A 14291-nucleotide genomic window follows, 5' to 3' on the forward strand; every position below is an offset into this window, starting at 1 on the left:
GAAACTACTTCCCACTGCAAAACAAGTGTCAGTGGTAGAATAAGTGGGACATACATGTTCTACAGATCCCATTATGTCAGTATCTGATGACCAGATGAAGTGCTGATGTGCCTATGAGAAACGTATGAAATGAATACTATATCAGTGCACCGCTGTGGCTTGTCACAAAATATAATTGAAACCCCAAAGTATACATAGTTGAACAGGTCTTTGTCTGAGTCAGTCTTTGTCACCACAGCCCATGGAATCGCTGTGGGTGGGGGGTGGGTGTTGTGTTCAGGAAGGGCTAATACATCAGTAACACAAGATGTGTTGGGTCATTGGTGAAAAGAGGTGCTTGGTCATTGGGACTGCCATTCCAGTAGTCTTGTTGGCCTCTGAGTTAACATGTAGTAGCAGCAGGAGCTGTATAAGCTCTTTCCTCCCACAACTATTTGCCTGAGGTATAATATGTCACTTCCTTAGTTAACCAATAGGAGCGACTTCACCCTTTCTCAGACCATACTTAGCAAGGGGCTGTCAATCCTCCAGGTCAGGCCTGGAGACACCTGGAGTTACCACTGATTTCCGGACGACAGGGATCAGTCCCCCCGGAGAAAATGGCTGATTTGGAGAGTAGGCTCTATGGCATTATAGCTTGGTGAGGTCTTTCTCCTCCCCCTCAGGCTCAATCCCCAAATCTCCAGGAATTTCCCAACCCACAGTTGGCAACCCTACTCTTAGCTCGCTGTTCAACAAGCTGTTCAAAGAATGTTTTTTCTTTTTCTTTTTTTAAAACCCCCACTATAAACTGATGGGAGGTACTAGGGAGGAACAGGGGTGTTAGAACTTCCCCCTCTCCATTGTCTTCTTGAAAACTGCTACCTTTAAGATGCTTCAACTCAAGGGATTGGGGGGAATATGGGTAACTATCTTTTTTTCCTGAAATGGAGGTAACTTTGCTGTGGTGATTTTTGGAGGGAAAACAGCACAGCAAGGGAGGGAGGGGAAACAGCACTGTGAGGGGGGGGGGAATTACCTCTCCTTCCATATAGAAACCTCAGAAATTGCATTTTTTTTCAATAAAAAAAGGATATTTTAATATGAACAAGGGAACTGCATGTGATGTGTGTCATTCCATCTTAAGCAGGGCTTTGTATCCTGGTCATTGTTCGGTTTTATTGAAGTGAAGTCAGTTAGTATTCACAGCTGCCCTTTAATCCCCGGAAATGAGCCTTCCTGGCTGTCTCGAATCCCTGTATATCCTGATTAAAAAACAAACAAAAAAATCTAATTGTTGCTCCAGGACCAAAGTGCCATTCCTACAAACGGATTCAAAGAGCGGACGTCTTATTCTTTCCCTCAGGATGCAGTCGCTTGTGAGGGGGATAAAACTCTGATGAAAGAACTTGGTGTTTAAAGTGCCTTCCTCTTCTCTTCTGATTGCTGTCGCACCTGAAATACCTTTTAAAAAAACGGGCTCCCCTCTGATTTTGGTCCCCAAAACCGATGGGCTGAAGGCCACACACTGAAATCAATCACTTCTGCCGTCAGAACTGCCTCCCCCCTTTTATATCGGCAAATGTTTATCTCATACCTGCCATGACAAAGTTGTGTCAGAGGAATGCGGTAATACCGTTATGCAGCTGCAGGTAGCCAAGCTTCAGGCATGTTCAGCTTGTGCTTCCTCCTCATCTTTATGAACAGCTTGGGAATTAACATCCTACCTCCTGGAATGAAGAGGATAATCAAAGAATAAAACAAACAGGAAAATTTTATTTATTTATAGTCACCCTTTCTCAGTCTGTCGTGAAAACATCATGATGCGACGTCACCCCAGAGTCGGAAACGACAGGTGCTTGAACAGGGGACTAACTTTTACCTTTTTTTCCCCTCACAGGGCTCAAGGTGGATTACACACATACCGTTTTCGCACACAGCTTACTTTGCAGTCACAATCCTGTTCCCTCCGCAGCGTCTGTCGGATTTCCCACCATCTGCGCCGGAGTTACAGGAAGTGCCGCAGCTTTTGCGTAGCAAACGTAAACTGGGTTTTAGCGGTTTACGTTTGCTACGCAAAAGCCGCGGCACTTCCTGTAACTCCGGCGCAGACGGTGCGAAATCCGACCGGACGCTGCAGAGGGAACAGGATTGCGACTGCGAGGTAAGCTGTGTGCGAAAACGGTAACAGTGTGCCAGTACAATACTGATAATTTAAAAACTTGGACATTCAGTAACCAATGCATTAGCATATTAGAAGTCTGGACCCACCAGAAAGAATTGAAGCACGCATTGGTATTCACATGCCACATTAAGCGGAACAGAAATTCCATACACTGGATCCTTCTTAGAAGGGGCTATACACAGCAGTATGGACCACAGCCCCTGATCATTGATCCAAGCAAGTTTGTTTCTACAGCACGATTCTGTTACCTGCGTACAATGAAAAGGGCAGGATGAAATGGGCACCAAAAAAAGAAGAGAAGAAGAGATTGGATTTACACCTCCCCCCCGCCCTTCAGTACCCGAAGGAGTCTACAACAATTAAAAGGCTCAGCGTGGCTTAACATCTCTTTTCCCTTCCCCTCCCCACAACAAGACACCCTATGAGCAATGTTCCCTCTAAGCTGCAGAATCCCGTGAGCAAAAACTTTACTTTATGAGCTACTGGTATTAAAGTTGTGAGCTGCTGGGCTCATCCTTCCTGAGCTAAGACAAGCATGTGTGAGCTAGAGGCTAAAAATCTGTGAGCTAGCTCATGCTAACTCAGCTTAGAGGGAGCACTGTCTGAGGTAGGTAGAACTGAGAGAGTGCTAACAGAAACTACTCTTGAAAAGAACAGCTCTGCTAGAACTTGTGGCTGACCAAGGTCACATCAGCAGCAGATGCGTGTGGGGGAGTGGGGAATCAAACCTGGTTCTCCCAGATAACGGTCCATGCACTTCACCACCACACCAGACGGACTCCCACCATCACCTCAAAGCACCCATGGACGGAAAGGACTTCCAAAGGAGAGACCCGATGTCAGTGTTCCCTCTAAGCTGCAGAGTCTTGTGAGCAAAAATTCTACAGTGTGAGCTACTGGCATTAAAGTTGAACAAAGCAGGAGTCAAGTTGCACCTTTAAGACCAACCAATTTTTATTTAGAACGTAAGCTTTCGTGTGCTCTTAAGCACACTTCGCTTCACTGTGCTGGATTCCTCGTCTGATGAAGTGTGCTTAAGAGCACACGAAAGTGGAGTGTGCTTAAGAGCACATGAAAGTGGAGTGGGAAATCAAACGTGGTTCTCCCAGATAAGAGTCGGCGCACTTAACCACTACACCAAACTGGCTCTCCAGCCAGTGGCTTGGAAAATGCATTTAAAGTTGCTTTCTTTCCAGCTCTCTCCCCAATTAATTTTCCTTCCTCCCTCCCTCAAACATCCGAGGTTCATTTATTGTGGCTCTCAAACATCTGATGTTTATTCTGTGTGGCTTTTATGGTAAACATGTTTGGCCGCCTCTGGCTTAGAGGGAACACTGCCTTTCTCTCCCCTTTCACCCGTTCCAAGTGGCTGCCTTTTGCATGTGCCAGTGGGACACCTTCTGGTGGGGGGGCTTTCCAGAGGTGCTTTCCTTTCCCATGGAGGATCCTAGAATAGCCCACCGCCTCCTCCTCCTCCTGAAGGCGGAGGAGGGCTCAGAGAGGAAATGGCACTGGGAGCAGGCTGTCAGAGGGGGGCGGTGGCTGCCATTGGAAGGGAGGAGCTGAAGGGGGGGGGGATTTCTGGGCTGGCAAAAGCCCACCGCCGTTCCCAAGCGGCCGCTCTGGACCGGATGCTGCGGAATGAAGAGCAGGTCCCCGGCTGGAGAGGGGTTGTGCTTTTGGTGGAGGATCCGGGCTTGCCTTGGCGGTGCCGCTTCCTTCCAGTCCATGCTTGCTGCTTTCCCCACCAACTCCCGGCGGCGTTTCCTGCGAGCACGAGACTGGGGATGGAGCTCCACGCTTTGGGGCTGGTGCAACTTTCCCTCTTCGCCCTGTGGGGTAAGTCCAGTGCGTTGCTGGGGCTCAGCTGGGCTCCAAGGCGGCATCGGCGACAGCTTTACCGTTCGCTTTTTGCCATTGATTCTACTGCACGGATGTAATTTTTAATTTTTTTTAAAGATAGGCAGAAGATGGGGCTCCAAACCTCCTGTTAGAACAGCTGGGCAGCGTAGGGGATCTACTAGCAAAACCAGAAAAGCGAGTTTCCCTAAGTGATGCGCGCAGCCCGGCTTGAAATGCCTTTCCCCCCAGCCCTGTTGCGATTTGGTTTGGAGAAGCCAGGCAGCTTCCAGAAACCAGGCTTGATAAAGCTTTTTTTTTTTTTAATGACATACCACAAGAAAGCGGGGAGGGGAGGGAGAGAAAAATCATAAAGTTTGCAGATAAACAAAACCACCCACTGGCCCCCTGGAGCCATCTCCCTTGAATTATGCAGCAGTGAGGTTTATAGAAGCTGATGCCTGCAGTTTTGAAGGATGAGGAGGGGGGGGGGGGTTCAAGGCATAAGCATCCGCTCGATTTGGTCCTCTGCTTCCAGCTCTCCCCTTCTCCCGGCCGTGGTGATTTCAGGCATGACATTAATCATTCATCATGCACCTTTTGAACTGACCCGCAGAACTTGACGGCATTCATTTTTGCTTATCCTCGCAACAATCCTGCAATGTAGGATATTCTCTTTTCCTGTAGAGGGACTTTGATAACTGGGGCAGCGCCGGCAAACTTTGCTCAGGTTGCCCAGTGAGGGACTGTTTCCACAAGGCAGAGAAACAAACCCAAGCTTGCAGAGGGGGGAGTGATGGATACCCCGGAAGGAGCTACTACCCCAATCACAGCTCCTCAGTGAACATTTTTGTGGTAGAAAAGAGCGAGGGTCCCAGGACAGGGGTGGCCAACGTAAGAGCCACATAGAATAAACATCAGATGTTTGAGAGTCGCAAGACATGAATATCAGGTGTTTGAGAGCTGGAAGTTGTTGTTGTTCAGTCGCACAGTCGAGTCCGACTCTTTGCGACCCCATGGACCAAGTCACGCCAGGCCCTCCTGTCTTCCACCATCCTCCGAAGTCTGCTCAGATTCGTGTTTGTTACATCAGTAACACTGTCCAGCCATCTCCTCTTTTGCCGTCCCCTTCTTCTTTTGCCTTCTGTCTTCCCCAGCATCAGGATCTTCTCCAGGGAGTGCTCCCTTCTCATTGGGTGGCCAAAGTATTTGAGCTTCAGCTTCAGCATCTGACCTTCCAGGGAACAGCCTGGGTTGATTTCCCTTAGGACTGACTGAGAGTTGGAAGGCAGGCAGGCAAATAGATGGGGGAGGGAGAGGTGAGAAGAAAGTAACTTTAAATGCATTCTCCATGCTGCCAGCTGGCATGACTTGGAGAAGTGATTGAGGGAGAAATGCCTTTTCCAACTTGGCCGACGGGATGGTGGGGGCTTCGAGAACCACAGTTTGGCCACCGCTGGTCCAGGAGCACTCTACAGGCTAGCAAAATTTGTTGCACGGTAGGAACTTTTGTGACTCTCCGCTCGCTTCTTCCCTGGAGGTGGTGGAAAGTGCCATCAAGTTGCAGACCCCAGTAGGGTTACAAGGCAAGAGATGTCGACTGTTGCCTGCTTCTGTGTCATGTCCTTAGACTTCCCTGGGGGTCTCCCATCCAAGACCAAGCCAGGCTGACTTTGCTTAGCTTCCAGGATCTGATGCGGTCGGGCTAGCCTGGGCCACCAAGGTCAGGACTCATGCAATATTGGCCTTCTATTCACATGTTAGTCTTAGGCGGGGGTGGCCAAACTGTGGCTCGGGAGCCACATGTGGCTCTTTCATACATATTGTGTGGCTCTCAAAGCCCCCACTGCCCCGTCGGCTGGCTTGGAGAAGGCATTTCTCCCTTTAAATCACTTCGCCAAGCCAAGCCAGCCGGTGGCTTGGGAAATGCATTAAAAGTTGCTTCCTTTCCACATCTCTCTCCCTCCTAATCTATTTTACTTCCTTCCTCCCTCCCTCCCTCCCTTCCCCGCCTTGGACGGGAGACAGTCAAGGAATACCAGGAGTGGGAGGCAGAGGCAGGCTTCCTCCCTTCCCTTCCTCCTTCCCTCCCTTCCCCGCCTTGGATGGGAGACGGTCAAGGAATACCAGGAGTGGGAGGCAGAGGCAGGCTTCCTCCCTTCCCTTCCTCCCTCCCTCCCTTTCCCTCAGACATCCGACATTCACGTACTGTGGCTCTCAAACATCTGACGTTTATTCTATGTGGCTCTTACATTAAATTGACCACCCCTGGCCCAGGCTAGCATGATCTCATTCGATCTCAGAAGCTGGGTCAGCCCTGGTTAGCGCTTGGATGGGAAACCACCAAGGAAGTCCAGGGCTGGTATGCAGAGGCAGGCAATGGCCAACCACCTCTGTTTGTCTCTTGCCTTGAAAACCCTACTGGGGTGGCTGTATGTCGGTTGCGACGTGACAGCGCTTTCTACCACCATCGCCCAAAGTCTATATCTTTTTGGTGTGTAGGCAATTCAACTGTGGTTACTGTTTGCTTTGTATTTGGTCTATCCATCGGCTTCGACAAAAATTCTAGTCCATACTAAGTAATTTCTGTGTATATTACCAATGAAAAAGTTATCTGCCACCCCTTTTTTTTTTTAAAGGCAGGAGGTATTCCCCCAAGGAAAGCAGGATTTATACCAGGGGTGGCCAGACTTGCTTAAGAGCCATATAGAATAAATGTCAGACGTTTGAGAGCCGCAAGACATGAACATTAGATGAATGTCAGAGGAAGGAAGGAAATGGAGAGAGGGAGAGGTGGGAAGAAAGCAACTTTAAATCCACTTTCCAAGCTGCCAGTTGACTTGGAGAAGTGATTTAAAGAGACAAATGCCTTCTCCAAGCTGTGGGAGCTTCAAGAGCCATAAAATATATGTGAAAGAGCCACAGTTTGGCCACCCCTGATTTATACTCTCCCTCCCTTCCTTGCCATAGCAAACATTTGTTTTCAGTTCTAGATGAGTAACTCTTGGGGAAAAGAGACTTTGTCCCCTCCATTTCCCCCTCCTTATTTTCTCCCTCCCCCCATTATCAATTAGCGGCAGTGTGAAATATTTCTTTGACCCAAGGGCTTGGTAGCGACGTAACAAAGACGGAACAGGCTCCTCTGCCGCTGAGCAAATGGCTGGAGACAGGGGCCTGAAACAGAATCTGAAACAATGCAGCCAAGTTTATCCTTACGGAGCCTGCCACGTTTGGATATGTATATATAAGGACTGTAGTTCCCCCCCCCCCCGCTTCGTATCTTAGGAGATTTTAATGTGTGATGACGAGTATGCATTCTTTTGATAATATTTGAGGTTAGTTTCATACAGTCAGAAGTGATGAAATGAGTAGCTTTTTCTTGGAGGCATTACACTCATTTTTTTAAAAAATGTCTTGGGTGTTAATCCGGAAAATTTAATAACAAGGAGAAAAGATGCATGCTTGGAAACAGCATGGAGCACCAATAATGTTGCCAGCTATTTGGAGTCTTGTTCTATTAATAGGGGTTTAATGAGTGGAAATGGATAGTTGAAGGGTTTTCATGGCACGAGAGGTTGAGTAATGTGGTGGTGGGACGTGCTGTCAAGTCACTCTGACCGGGACAGCCCAGGCTAGCCTGATCTCATCAGATTTTGGAAACTAAGCAGGGCTGACCCTGGCAAGTGCTTGGACGGGAGATGGACAAGGAATACCAGGAGTGGGAGGCAGAGGAAGGCTGTATCAAGCCGCTTCTCTGAACGTGCCCCAGTAGGGGGCGCCAGAAGTTGCCATGACTTCCGGGCATGCACGTACATGCAAACACACACACAAAATACAAAAAAAAATCTCTTCCCCCTCCCCCAAAGAAAATGCTGCCAAGTCAAGGCAAAAGATGAATGGGAGTCGTTTCCCATTTCCTGCCTCTGCAAAGCCATTCTACGCTTCCTTGGTGGTCTCTCATTCAAATCCTAACCAGGGCAGACCCTGCTTAGCTTCTGTAATCTAATGATATCAGGCTAGACTGGGCCATCCAGGTTAGGGCTATCTCTTGATCATTGCTTGCAGCTCAAACCGTTATTAAAGAGACATATAGAAGGGGGCAGTGTAAAAGTTGGCAGCCCTGAACTGATAAGACTGACTACAGCTTGTTTACAAGCCTGCTCTCAGGAAATGCAAGACAGCTGCCACATAATGTGTGGAATAACCCTCTAGGCCAGGAATCTGTAATCTGTTACAGTTGAAGAGCCAAGCTATGCCAAAATTCAGAGCAAGACATCAGCAAAGAACTGGTAGAAGAATGGCCATTCTCATAATTGAAACTATGCAATTTAGTGACAATGTATCTACTTCTCAATTGTGCCCCCCAAAAAGAATATGAGTGTGATAGAGGTGTGACATGGAGCTAGGGATTTTTCTACAAATCTACAGAAAGTCCCAAAGGTTGCAGAAATATCTGAAATCTAAACAAATATTGGGACATTAAAACTCCCCCAAATTACAGAAATAATGCCTGTAGCTTTAAGAAAAAAAATGCCTACTGAACTCTCAGTGGCAGATTGGGGTAGTTGGGGAGCCACAACAATATAGCCAAGCCTTCTAAGTCTTGATTTCCCTAAAGGAAAGCTGTAGAAGGGGAATAGGAGTGGATCGGGAGGCCAAAAGAACCCTGGAAAAGGTACTCCCCCCTCCAGTGTTATGCCTCAGGATGGGCTTGAACCCTAACTTCAATATTTCATTTTTAAAAGAAGATGCCTATTTGGTGGTGGGGCTGTAGGTTGTAGACACCCCTGCCCTGGGAGAACTTTGCAGCTTGATCACACAAAATAACAACAATGTAAAACTGTAGGGCCAAAAGTTTCCAAGGGGGCACATCAACCAGCTGTCCCAAATGTCAGATCTCTAAAAAATCACAAACGCACGTCATATCCACTCTTCCTTTCCATCTTTTCTTCAACTTTGCTCAGGAAATAGTTTTCTGAGAGTGCAGCTTTGGCTGATAAGGATGGGTGAAGTGTGGAGTTGGCTCACTTCTCTGTGTCCTCTGCAGCTGCTAGCAAGTCCCCTGACGGAAGCCGCTCTCTCTGAACACTGCCTTTGCCCTTGGGGTTGTCAACCTTGGAGATCTTGATCCTGCACAGTGGGTTCAAGTTAGACTCTAGTGTCTCCAGATGTTGATTCTTTGAGTTGCAAAGGACAGACGTGGTGTACCAGAAGCTAAATGTGGGACTGAATGTGACGAACGTAAAACAGATGTGCACACATCTGCCTTCCCCAGAAGGTAATTGGCCAGTCTGAACTGGTGCGGGGTAAACTGGTCTGACTCCATATGTGTCCTTCAGGTACGTCAGAATGGCCAAACTGAGGCTCGGGAGCCACATGTGGTTTTTCACGCATATTGTTTTGTTTTCAAAACCTGCCCCCATCGGCCAGCTTGGAGAAGGCATTTGTCTCTTTAAATCGCTTCTCCATGCATTTTAATGTTAAATTGCCTTCTTTTCGCCTCTTCTTCTCCCATCATGGTTTATGTTTGCATGCTTGTTTTGTGTATGATGAAAGCAGGTCTTAAATTGGGCTTTGATTTCCCAGGGCTGATAACTTTTTTCATTGCCAGGGTGCAGTTTTTGGAATGTTTGTAACTAAAGTGCCTCTGAGCATGTGTAGGGATCATTTCCTTTACCACTTGAATAACTGGCTAGGGCAGGGGTGTCAAAGATGCAGCTTGGGGGCCAAATCAGGCCCCTGGAGGGCTCCTATCAGGCTCACGAGCAAGTCTGCTTCCTTCTCCCTCTCTCTTGCTTCCTTCACTTATCAGAGACGGTTAAATAAAATATTGCAAGAGTGCTAATCTTTTATGCATGTTTTATTTAAAACTTTTTTTTAAAAAAAATCTTTATAAAGGACTACCTGGTTTTACATTTTATGACACACACGGCCTGGCCTGACAAAGTCACATGTATGTCAGATCCGGCCCTCAAAACGTGAGTTTGACACCCCTCGGCTAGGGACTCCACATTTCAGGTATTATGAGAAGAGCTACCAGATCAGCTCATGTTATGGTGGTTCTGTTTAAACGAACTAATTCTTCCCTTCCCCACATGAAATTAAACCCCACTCTTCTCATGTTTAAGAGGCATGTAGTAATTTAAAAGATGATTTCCAAAATACTTGGTTTTCTAAACTTTTTAAGGACTTTATTATTAGGTTGGAATTTTGTGTCCATTTTTAAAGCAGTAGCAGTTTTTCCTGCTTTTTTTGGTTACTCGGCTTTCTGCAAAATAAAGGATTAAACGAAAAACAGGTTAGCAATGATCGCTTCTTCAGGCACAAACAGAATTACATGGTTTGTTTACAGTCGCAGAGAATCGTGAAAAACGGTGAACGTATTCCATTACGAATGCAAGGAGATTTGAAGTTTGTTAAAGCTAAGTGAACGTGGCATTTTGTAATTCTCTTGGATTTCAGATTCTGCTTTTGGCGCAAAATGACTTCAGCTGCTTGGCTTGGTTTTTATAACATGAAGAGAGGGAACTGCGTTCAGATCTGATTTTCAGGGTAATCGCTTCAAGGAATACACATTCCTTATGGACCGATTGGCGAAATAAGCAGTCAGTGGGGTTCCTTTCTTTCAGACTGCATCCTGCTGAGATCTGAAGCATTTCCTCAGTGAAGATACAGTTTGGCAAAGAACTGGAGAAAAGGTTTTCCCTCAGTTTGTGCCCCCAGCACATGTGTGATATGAGTAGATGTATCAGCATAGCGTTCACATCTTCGCTACGTGTATGTCAGTGATAGACCTCATGTTGGATTCCCTGAAGAAAATTTGAACATAATAAGAAAAAATCATAGAAGCATAGATTTGGAAGGGAGCTCCATGGCTATCTACTAGGAGTGTGCAAAAAAAAATAATAATTAGGAATTAATCAGATTCGGAAATATACGGGGCCAAAATATTCGGAATACTGTATATTTCCAAATACTGGTATTCGGAATAGCTGTATATACGGGAGATATATGGCTATTTCCGAATATATGGCCCAATTATACCCTATGGGCCATAGAAATCAATGGCAAATAGGGTATATTGGAAGCCACCTGGAGGGGATGGGGTTTGAGGGAGAGCCCCCAGATTTGCAGGGGACTCTCCCCTATGAACCCTCCAAGTCCCAAAAAGATTGGGCCAAGGTTCCCGTTCCAAGGGCACCCAAAGAGGGTGCCCCTATCCCACTATTATACCCTATGGACTATTGAAATCAATGGCAAAATAGGGTATATTGGAAGCCGCCCGGAGGGGAGGGGGTTTAAGGGAGAGCCCCCAAATTTGCAGGGGACCTGCAGGAGACTCTCCCCTACAAACCCCCCAGGGGATTGGGCCAGGGGTTCCCATTCCAGTGGAACTCAAAGAGGGTGCCCCATCCCACCATTATACCCTATGGGCCATTGAACTCAATGGCAACACAGGGCATAATCGGAGGCTACTGGGGGACAGGGGGTTTGAGGGAGAGCCCCCAAAACTGTATGGAACCCTCAGACTCCAAAATAGCTCTATAAAAACATGAAAGTGACCCACCCCACACAGCCCACACACCAACCCCCTCACACCAACCAGAGGTAATTCAAAAAACCCAAAATGTGACAGAAAGAAACTTAACTTTTAAACCCCCCCCCCAAAAAAAAAAAAAACAACAACCAGGAAAAGGGACAGCAGGACAGGATGCAAAACCAACAGCAACGGATCCAAATAAATCCGAGAAAAACGCAACAAACTCAACTGTTAAAAACCTGAACTTTTTAACAATAAAAAACCTCAGGCCAAATCAGTCAACACCCCCCCCCCCCAAATAGAAACAAAACCAGAACCAGGAAAAGGAACAACAGGACAGAACGCAAAACCAACAACAACAGATCCAAACAAATCCAACCGAGAAAAGGCCAACAAACTCAACTGTTAAAAACTGAACTTTTTAACAGTAAAAATTAGGCCTAACAGCCCCCCCCTCAAGAACCAGAAGAGAAAAGGAACAACAGCAGCACAGCACAGCAGCACCAAATCAAACACAGAATCCTTTTAAAAGTAAGAAACTTGACTTTTAACAATACAGGAACTTAACCAACCCCTCCCCCCCAAAAAACCTTCACCCTAACCCCAAGAAATCCAAGCCATCCAAATCAGCAAAAGTAAAAGGACACTGCACTTTTAAAAGTCCTCTCACTAAAGTTAGATATAGGCAAATTGGCAACTCCCCCACCCCAGGCCCCCACCCCCAGCAGAACTCCCTAACCCCACATAAGCTACCCACCCCATCAAATCTGGATAAGTAAAGGGACTCTGAGTCTTAAAAAGTCCTTTTACTTTTATCCTAATTAAAATAAAAACAAGAACCCCAAGACTGTCTTACCTTAGATGTCTTCTCCAGGCAGGTCAAGCAAGGCTGAGAGAGAGCAGCAGCAGCTGAGGCCAAGGGCTAGAGCAGCACAATCTCTCTCACACACCAACACCAATACAGCAGCAGTGGAATGGAGTCCAGCCAGGCAGACTCCTTAAAAAGGTTCTCTGGCCTGACACAGAGCTGTTTCAAAAAAATACCACTGCTCTGTGATTGTCCAGAGAACAGAGTTTACTTGGATACCCAAGTAAACAAAAGAACAACAATGTTGCTGATGGCTGGGGTATTAGCCCAGCCATCAGCTACGCAACAGCCCTGCAAAGCATGAAAAGGCTTCCAAAGGCGGGAAAGGAGGCAAGCAGCTTCCCTGAGGCTGCAGAAGCTCCTTTCCCGCCTTTTACATTGAGTTCTGTATACTTCCGAATATTGATTTGGAAGTATACGGGGAGCCGTATACGGCTCCCATGTGATGCCTTCTAAGTGGATTCGGAAGTATACGATGCCGTGTACTTCCGAATCAGCGGGTATTCGGCGGTCTATTTGGTTTGGCCAAACCGAATGCACACCCCTATTATCTAGTCCAACTGCCTGCACAGTGCAGGAACTTCACAAATACCTCCCCCCCACCTCCAGTGACCCCTGTTCCATGCCCAGAAGATGACAAAAAAACGTCCGGGATCCCTGGCCAATCTGGCCTGGAGAAAAATTGCTGCCCCCAAGTGGCAATCAGTGTTCACCTGGGCATGTAAGAAAGGGCCATGAGAACTAAGCACTGATGCAACCCTTCCTGTCCTGCCTCTCATGATTTGCCTAAGTTCATAGAATCAGCATTGCTGTCAGATGACCATCTAGCCTGTGTTTCAAAGCCTCCAAAGAAGGAAGAAGAAGAATTGCAGATTTATACCCCGCCCTTCTCTCTGAATCATATCTCCCGTATCTTCTCCCCCCACAACAGACACCCTGTGAGGTGGGTGGGGCTGGAGAGGGCTCTCCCAGCAGCTGCCCTTTCAAGGACAACCTCTGCCAGAGCTATGGCTGACCCAAGGCCATTCCCGCAGGTGCAAGTGGAGGAGTGGGGAGTCAAACCCGGTTCTCCCAGATAAGAGTCAGTGCACTTAGCCACTACACCAAACTGGCTCTCCTGAGGAAACCGATTCCACTGTGGAGCTTCTTTGTCAGCAAGTTCAGCCAAAACCTCTTCTGATTTAACTTCAGTCCGTTGGTTCTGGTCTGACCTCCTGGGGCAACAGAAAACAACTCCACACCATCCTCTGTATGACAGCCCTTTAAGTACTTGAAGATGGCTATTGTATCACCTCTCAGTCATCTTTTCTCAAGGCTCTGAACCTGAGTTTGCTCTGCCACATAGGGGATAAAATGGCCTTGAGTTTGTCCTTAAATGCAGCTTTAAAAAAAGAAAAGAAACAAAAATTAAGAATTCTTAAGGCTGGATGGACAAAACAACATTAAGCCATGCCAGTTACCAAAAAGACCTCGGTGATCAGTCTTTAGACATTATATAGAAGATATTGAAGAAGATATTGGATTTATATCCCGCCCTCCACTCCAAAGAGTCTCAGAGCGGCTCACAATCTCCTTTACCTTCCCCCCCACAACAGGCATCCTGTGAGGTGGGTGAGGCTGGAGAGGGCTCTCTCAGCAGCTACCCTTTCAAGGACAACCTCTGCCAGAGCTATGGCTGACCCAAGGCCATGCTAGCAGGTGCAAGTGGAGGAGTGGGGAATCAAACCCGGTTCTCCCAGATAAGAGTCCGCACACTTCACCACTACACCAAACTGGAAGGTTTTTCTTTCGAGTCATTAAGCTTTCTTTGGATAATCCCACATTATAGTTTGATCTGTTAATCTGTGGCCCAAATGAATATCCCCTGTTTGTTTTCTCTC

General features: G+C 47.1%; 1 protein-coding gene across 1 annotated transcript in view; it reads left to right on the forward strand.

Annotated features, from left to right (window-relative positions):
* The first annotated feature begins 3789 nt into the window (after nt 1-3789).
* RAMP3 (receptor activity modifying protein 3) overlaps nt 3790-14291 on the forward strand; it is a 106254-nt gene continuing 95752 nt past the window's right edge. Inside the window, exon 1 of the mRNA XM_060248251.1 lies at nt 3790-4003. Coding sequence (XP_060104234.1) covers nt 3796-4003 — 208 coding nt within the window. The 5' untranslated portion in view covers nt 3790-3795. The remainder of the gene's footprint in view (nt 4004-14291) is intronic.

This window comes from Heteronotia binoei, chromosome 10 (assembly GCF_032191835.1).
Source record: "Heteronotia binoei isolate CCM8104 ecotype False Entrance Well chromosome 10, APGP_CSIRO_Hbin_v1, whole genome shotgun sequence".
In the NCBI taxonomy this organism is placed as follows: Eukaryota; Metazoa; Chordata; class Lepidosauria; order Squamata; family Gekkonidae; genus Heteronotia; species Heteronotia binoei.